Source organism: Stegostoma tigrinum, chromosome 19 (assembly GCF_030684315.1).
Source record: "Stegostoma tigrinum isolate sSteTig4 chromosome 19, sSteTig4.hap1, whole genome shotgun sequence".
NCBI classification, from domain to species: domain Eukaryota; kingdom Metazoa; phylum Chordata; class Chondrichthyes; order Orectolobiformes; family Stegostomatidae; genus Stegostoma; species Stegostoma tigrinum.
The window spans coordinates 45,177,994-45,186,827 of NC_081372.1; the positions used below are offsets into that span (position 1 = coordinate 45,177,994).

The window sequence follows — 8,834 nt, forward strand, 5'->3', positions numbered from 1 at the left end:
TTCTTGTCTTTCTTACTTTTGATTTTCACACCCCTGCTGAGTTATTTTAAAGTCCTCCAAAATAACATTAGAAAAATGCGGCACAGGATCAGTCCCAGTTCTATCCAGAAGCAACCAGTCTATCTTATACATGTGCCAATTTCCGCAGAGACAGTCCCAGAGTCCAAAGGAATTTAAAGTTCTACCCTGCACTACCTTTCAAAACAAGCAATCAGGTGCCTCATCCTCTATTTGATGCGTTCCTAGGCATGTAGGAGTAAGCTGGATTACTATGTTTAAGGGCCAACTTGCAAATTTTCTACCTATCTCCCTAAATTTTGATTGAAGAACCATTTTTTAAACTCGCTGACACTCCCAGCCCTCCAACCCTGGCCTTCTTAAATTGTACCAACGTGGGGCTCCAAAAGAATATCCTGCAGTTGCCCAGAGTTATTTTTGATCTTAACACCAGAGAAGCAATATGCCACCCGTAGTCATATCTATAGCCATAGAAATGCTCATCTATTTCCCAATTTATATATTTCCTATCATTATTCTTCTTGTCTTCCTCTCCTATATGTCCAAACCATTCATGGCGCCACAAATGTGGCTCTGGTTGCACTCCCTCTATGCATGAATGCCATCATTAACTTTCAAATCCTTATGCCAAAGTCTTTAAGCTTCTCTTGGGGATTAGTCACACTATCTAGTGAGCCAGGGAGGAGAGGGAATCCCCAGTTTTTAATCCCAAGCAGTGCTGGAATAGTTAGTCTCTACTGGGTCAACTATATACTTCAGTTTAACTATTGTGTTCCATTGGTAGTGCATGTAAGATCAAATCAATACTCTCACTTCTGATCATGAAGCCTGCTGAAATTATCTACATACATGTATCTCACACACTTGAATATTGGGGAGTATATGAGAAATGATCACTTCATTTATATGGCGGAGAGTTTCCATTTCTGTGGGGTCTGATCCCAGTAAACTAAAGGTCATTGTTGGTGGTATGAACAAGCTGCTGATTTGCTATCAACTGATATTATTAAGGCGAGGTGGAGAAGAGAAGAGATATGTAATAGGATAAACATTTTTGTTCGTTGGTCCTAAGGTTCAAAACAGCCATCGAAATCTCAGAGAAAAAGCAGCATTGTCATTCATTCCAATCACATTGTCCCTGAGATTTCCTTAAGCAAAATTTTCTTCCCTAAGGTAAATTAAAGCTCAAAGTCCTCAAACTATCATGCATTGAGCTTATGGCCTGGTCATCAATCCTCAGGAACAAATGTTTTCCTGTTCTTTTTATCGAGGTAGTGTTTTGTACGTCTTTCAAAATCCTTTTGCAAATATTTCACCTGGAGCCATAGAATATGATTAAAGGTTTGACAAGACTTTTAAAAAGGCTTGTCTTCAATCACTGAAATGAATTGAGTGAAACATGGAAGTGTGGGGTTCTGCTTTGATAGGAAAATGACTCAAACATAAATTTTGACAGTATTCAAAATTATTCTGCTGAGAGCCAGCACAAATTCTCCTTCATATCTGTCCAGAGACTGGTTGATGCTTTGTAGGTTAATAAATAAATGAAGATACAAAGTGGATTGATATTAAAAATGTTCCATTGATGGAAACATTCCTGTTTTGAAACTGTAAAGGGAAATTGATATCAAAGAATTATCGCTCATTACCCTGCTGAATTCAAATTAAGGTCCATTCAAAGTTTTTTTTTAATGATTGTCTGTACTTGCTTTTCTAAACCAACTTTTATGTTCCCCCTTTGTGTTTAGATGATTCCTATCCAATGAGGATTCCTCGTGCAGAAACCATCCCCAGTTACAGCTCACAGCACTGACGAATACTTCCCAAAGCTGGAACATTTTTGATGGCTCTGCTTCAGACTGTGTCACTGAACTTGCTCAACGAAACAACGAAACAAGCAAGAGGAATACTGAACGAAACAACGAAACAAGCAAGAGGAATACTGAACGAAATGGACCAGGGTTTGAAGGATATTTACAACCTATTTTCATTTTACAAGTTTGCACTTCCTCTTCAAGAATTGGAGTAACTCAAAGGGGAAGGAGGATTGAAGACAATGAATAGAAAGGGTGTTTTGCTTTTTCTAAAGATTTGAGCTTGTGTTCTAAAAAGTACAGCATCATTTCCAACCATGACAATCAAGTATTTTTGTTAAACATGAAGATTCAAGACTGCGCTGATCACAAAAATCCTTATTTTAAATGGCAATGCATTCATCACCTGCCACTAAACCATAACACTATACAGACTTGTGGTTGGACATTTTGGTGCTGTTTACAGAGGATTACAGATACAATTATTTAACTAACACTCGTTCATTTTCAGTTAGATACAACATATAATCTTGTGCTTTTCCGGGTGTGTCTAAGGTCTGCAGACCAATCTGCATTACAATGATATTGTTTTGATAACTGTTAGATTTTTTTTTGGAACACAATTGTCAATCCAGCATTGGAAACTCACTCAGAGGAACAATTCCTGAGGTTCAAGATTTAGCAAAGTGAAATTGTAGTGAGGAGTGTTTGACAGCTTTTTATGCATTAAATCATAGTCATCAGTGGTTTGAAGAAAATTGCTCTGGATTTGGACTCTTGTCCACCATTTATTGTCTTTAAATTTCAGACAATAGCTTGATGTGGGGTAGACAAGACTTAGCAGACTCAGTAATTCTAAGTATTAACACTAGAATACGGGAAATGGAAATTCTCAATGTAGCAGCCAAACTGAGCGAGATTTCTGAATCATGGAAAATCATGCTTTTAAACACACCAGTAACCATTTGTTTCATGAAGAACATAGGGAACAAAGGAATGACAAATGGAATTGCATGATGCTAAAGCTAAAATAACTACAAAAATTGAAATTCTGAAAATAAAATACAAAATATTCAAATCAGTCACCATTTGAAAGGTTAACTGGAGACATTGTCAGAACTGGTTTGCTGCAGTGAAGCTATAACTGTATCTATATTAAAACATTCAGCAAGTCTTTTATAGCGTCTAAACACAATCAACCCAATTTTATTTGGATTAGCCCCATTATCAGTAGGCTATCCCTCCAGGGTGGGGCCAATTCAGATTGGCCCCCTGATTTACATTACACCAATTTTACATTGTATTGGTTCCGGCAGTGGGATTAAATGCTGCAAGATCTTAATTGGGCACTGACTTCATAACATATAAAGCAATACTCATTACTCATTAAGTGGATCAAGGTAAAATCAGTGCTAATGAACATTTACAGAAGTCCCTTTGGTGTAGCTGTCTTGTACATTAAAATTCATATCATTTAAAATAAGCTGGCTGATCACATCGCCCTGGTATTTTAAGAGAGGACACCAGTCTCGAAACAGCATTTGAAGAGAGCGGTCTTCGACATTGCCTTAGAGAGTGCTATATTGATCATCTACAATGTAGAGATGTAAATAAAAGAATGTTGCAGTATTAACAATTAAAGATTCTTAATTAGTGTTAAGGAGCAAGCACCCTCAGGGACAGTGTATGACCAGATACCAACAATCCTAAAATATTGCAAACTGGTACGTTAATCCCTCTCTCTTGACTTAAAGCACAAGATAGAGATGATTCATCTTGATAGGTCACTGTGATCCAAGGTTTCCAGTTTGCTGTCAGAATCCCTTGCAGAAATGATCATCTGTCACTAATGCTTCAAACTTGACAGCAATCCTGCCAGGACAAAGCTTGAAAACTGTTTTGTCCCACAAGCCAGCAGATCTCACTGATGGAGAGATGCAGGACTGAGCGCACCACCATCTGCTGACTAGATTCTGATACTTATCACTGTCCAGCGTGTGCAGTAACTACTTGAGAGCTCCAGGAGATTTATTTTAGAATATCAAGGCTCAGTATAATGATGTTCAGTATTTTCTAACCAACCTGAAGCACAGGGGACTTACTTGGGCCTCTTGGTTCAGGGGTAGAGACACTACCGCTGTGCCAAAAGTGCAACTATGAAATAAATTTTAAAAAAGAAAATAGTTTGTTTTTTCTGTGTTTACAATCAACCTGTTCTTGCACATCTCTGGTGCAGGGGAGACTCGAACCTGGGTCTCTTGGACCAGGGCTACAAGAGCCCATGAACTAAGTGCTTGAAGAGAGAAGAATGAGAATCACCCAGTCATGTAATTCAGCGTGAAAATCTGTGAAAAAAGACCAATTCCATTTGGTGAAAAATCTTACAATTCAGTTATACTGGGCACTGGTATTTTCTTTATGATTAGTGTTTCTAGCAATGTGAGTTTAATAATTGGTTAGGTGATAATTGTTTGGTACAGCTTAGTACAATTAAACATTTACATTTCAAAAGTGTATTTGCATCTGCTCTCCTGCAAAATAGCAGCAAAAAAAAAAATGGTGTTACGGCAATAAAGCTTTTGAAGCAACTGCTGCAGGGATGTAGTCTGACTGAAAATTTCCCACTGATGGAACAAATCCAACTTCCCTAACATGGGAAAACATCGACTTCACAAAGAAACACACTTCATAATGCAAAACGTACTTAAGCAATTACGGTTGACGGAATTTGTGCTTACCAATGCTAAACTAAGTAATAGTTGTCAGTGATCTGTGATTGGTGAGGTTATTACAAGTTACACAATTTCTAGGGGCTAAATTTTCCATTAGGACTTGGAAAAACATGACTTGTGCAATCTTGTCATACATTCGTGCACACTTGACTCACGTAATTTTGAGGGATATCTGTCTTCTCACACAGGAACTGGGTTTGCAGCACAGTTTGTGAGGCATGATGGTGTTCATGAGTGTAGGTGCAGAGACAGGGTACTAGCCCTCCAATGCAACAACCCAGCTCCCAACATTTCATCTCTCTCACTCTCAACTATCCACATCAAATTCCAGCCATGCACCTCACATTCCCCAATACAGGTCTATGCCTCCATATATCCTTCTAATACAGCCACTGATCCGATATGATTCTGTTTAAAAAAACACACATTTCTTGGTAACGATGCAATAATAATTAAAATTTTAAAATCATTGGAATACCCTAAATCTGACGTCCAGACAATATCAAAAAACTCATGCAGGTAAACAAAGTTATCATCCATTATAGTGCCTATTACGTTAGTAAGCCAACAAGATACCACAAAATCTTTTACTATAGACTCATAAGTGTTTCGGTTTCAGACATTCCTGGATCAATAAAGTCAACTGCTGAACTGAAGCTCTTGAAACCCAGCCATAGTTGTAAGCTATGAATAGCATAGAATCACTTAATCCAATAAAAGCTTCCAGATACACTGACAAAACAGATTTAGATTTCTATTTGAAATAAGTTTACCTCCACATGCAGGGATTTTTTTTTTGGAAAAAGCTAATCTGTCAGTTTAATTAATCTAGAACAAACATGGCAGCACAGGACAGTCTTAAAAATGTTTTAAGACTTTATAGTATTTTGAGAAATTAGGAAAATGCATAATTGTTTATGTCCATTATTATAACGCATAATTCCCATCAGTTCTGAGGAAGGGCCACCAGACCCGAAACATTAACTCTATTTTCTCCTTCACAGATGCTATCAAACCTGCTGAGCTTTTCCAGCAAATTTGTTTTTGTTCCTGATTTACAACATCCACAGTTCTTTTGGTTTTTATTAACAATTATGCAATGCTGGTTGATGTTGTGGCAACTGATCTTCCAAGAACAGATTCCTATCATGGAATGAAAAACATTGATATATAACAGTATGGAACCCAGTAGTAATGATGGAAGGTGTTACCATTCAGTATATCCTCTGCTTCTCAACAGGCCTTTTTCAGAATCTATCATGTTTAACATCCTTTTGATAGGACACCTGAACTCTGCATCCTCCTCTTCAGAGCAACGATTGAATTGTTCTTGTCCTCCCTTTTCCCCCACCAGCCTCCATCTTCAATAGATCATACAGTGCCATTCCCAAATGATTCCACCACCAACTATATCTCCTCCCTATTCTCCTTTCAGCATCCAAAAGGATGGTTCCATCTATAATACCCTGATCTGCTTCTCAGTCACTCCCAACATCGGTGCACTCTCCAACAGAAAGTAACATTGCAAATAATGGGAGATGTTAACGTCTGTTCTTTTAAATCCTCTCTTCTCATCATCCAAAGCCCCAAACACACCTTTCAGGTAAATTTACACCTATTTGTAACAATTTAGTACACTCTATTCACCATGAAGAATGTAGTGTCTAAGGAGAGCAGTTCGAAGCTGAATGACTGCTCTGCTGAACATTTCTGTTCTGTCTGCAAGTGTGACTCCAAACTTCCAGTTGCTTGTCACTTTAATTCTCCACCTCGCTCCCACCTTGACAAATCTGTCCATGGCCTGTTGCAGTGTTCCAGTAAAGCTCAATATATATTCAAAGAAAAGCATCTCATCTTTCACCTTGGCTCCTTACAGAGTGAACTTGAGTTTGCATTCTCTGTGTCCATTTTGTTAATCCTTGTTTTTTTTTCCTGTTTTTCTTATTTCCTTGACCTTGCTTTTAAATAACAGGGCTTCCGATCCTGCCGTTCATCTTGCCTCTGGATATGTTTGTCCGATTACCATTCCCTTTCGTGAAACATTTATCATTCAACCTATCCTGCTCTCCATTTGTTGCTTGTTACTTCTTTTCTTCCCTCCAACTCATTCAAAATCTCATGTCTTTCTAACTTTTCCCAGTTCTGAAGGTCATAGACCTCAAGTACTAATTCTGCCTTTGTCTCCCCAGATGCTGCCTGACCTTGGAATATTTATAACATTTTCTGTTTTATTTTATTTCTTGTACATCATTATTGACATTGGATTATGACACTCTGTATTTTCTTGTTTGAAACAATACTGTTGAAATTATTTTCAGTTTGTTGTTTTGATAGAGAGCAGTGAAATTGTAAGGACAAATAGGAATCTATCTACTCATTTACTGAAGTTCTGAACTAATTTGAATCCACCTTCAACCTGAGTGAAAATACCTATGTTGTCATCATTTAAAGCTGTTCACACAATGTAGCTAACTTGAATCATTGTACAACAGAATACAAATTTGAATAATAAGATCCTTCCTAATTGTTTCTATGTACTTTGCAGCCAGTGTAATTACTTCACAATGAAGTCCACTTGAAATAAAAACCTTCAACGCACATTAATAGCAGCATCCACTTATAGGGAAATAATTAGTTCACAGGAAATTATGCATCTATCTTTGTAATGTTTCTAACTAATAAGAAGCCTGTTCTTACCAAACATTTCTCATTGTACTAAAAGAAAAACATTTTTTTAAGAAGGGTTAGTCACACTATAGTTAACTGAGTTTGATTGATCATATTTGTAGTGCATAAAGACATCTGTAGACATGCAAATTTCTGTCACATTTACATTTGATTGGCATAAATGTTTTGTATTTGTGAGACATCAGCAAATTGCAATTCAAGAAATAGCAAATGGATAAAAGACCTAAGAGTAAAAATGAGCAGATGATGATTCCCTGAAGACATATTAAAAACGTTGAATGAAGCACAAGTTGTCAGCAAAATTTACGAATAAATTAAAGTTCAAATAGGTGTAGCTTTTTTTTTGCTTTTATCTTATTTTCTCCATTAAAATTACTGATAGTGTTGTTCTTAGCCTTTGGATAGTACAGGCTTGTTAAAAAAAACACCCGAGCGGATTTCCTGTAGATTCCCAATGCCAACTGAAGAGACTCAAGTTACAACAACAATAAATTTTCAGTTTTGATAATGTATTTTTGATAGATAGTAAAACTAGCCAGCCACAGGACTGCTGTTTGCAAGTTCCCATTCCCTTCAATGAAAATTAAAATGAGAATAATATCCTGCACACAGCCCACAATTTAATGAAACAAGATTCAAGCTGCAAGGTAACTGTTATCCTTTCCTTCCACGAAATATTAAAGATACAATGAATAAAATAACCTGAGCCTGTTCCCTGAGGCATTTTTTCCCAAAATACAATCCAGCATATTATATTCAAGGATGTAGCTAAATGCGTAATAAATTAAAAACTTTCAACAATTGAACAGTTCAAAATATAATTATTTTGTAATCTATTCTCAGTTTTCATAGCCTTATATATATTTATACTGAGTACTCAAAAAATATACTTTGAGCTAGGGTGATAACTCTGAATGGACTGTATCATTCATTAATTTTGGAGATAATTTCTGAATAAACACCCTGAATAACTAAGTTTAGTAGTAGCTCTTTTTCAATACTATTGTAAACTATATTAATATGCAAAGATGTGCATTTGTATGTCACATTTAAAAACAACAGAACATCCCACAGTGCTTTATAATCAAATTATTTTTGAAACAGTAGTTTCCACTGTTCTGTGGGATAAAGACGAAATGTATTAAATCTCATTTTTTTCCTTACTCTTTTGTATAAAATATCACACCAGAAGCAGATGGATATTATTGGTAGTATCATCCATTATAATAATCTGGTTTTTATTCATAGAACCAAGGTATATATTTACCTAATTTCAGAGGGTGAGGAAAATAATGTTTTGGCATCGTCCTTGAAGGAAACAGAGCAAAAGGATTGCTGATCTTTGGTGTGTGGATTTCACTATCCCAGCTAAATCTTTCATTTAGTGTCACCTCAAGACATCTCCAGCGTCTGGCAACAGTGATATCATCAAGCAGGCTAAGTAACCCACCATGTTGAAACATTTTCAAATTGCAGTAAAATATATAAAACACATTTCCATTATTGTAAAATTGTTAAGAAAAGGACAAGGTAAAAATTCAACATACACATGAGAGTAAGGTAGGAAATAAAATATTGTGAC

The 8,834-nt window shown here is 36.5% G+C and overlaps 1 protein-coding gene across 2 annotated transcripts in view; it reads left to right on the forward strand.

Annotated features, from left to right (window-relative positions):
* Positions 1-6,879, forward strand: part of LOC125461226 (docking protein 5-like) — a 521,375-nt gene extending 514,496 nt beyond the window's left edge. For both annotated transcript variants that reach the window (XM_048549743.2, XM_059652830.1), the window contains one exon: positions 1,767-6,879. In XM_048549743.2, coding sequence (XP_048405700.1) covers positions 1,767-1,831 — 65 coding nt within the window. In that variant the 3' untranslated portion in view covers positions 1,832-6,879. The remainder of the gene's footprint in view (positions 1-1,766) is intronic.
* The last annotated feature ends 1,955 nt before the right edge of the window (positions 6,880-8,834 follow it).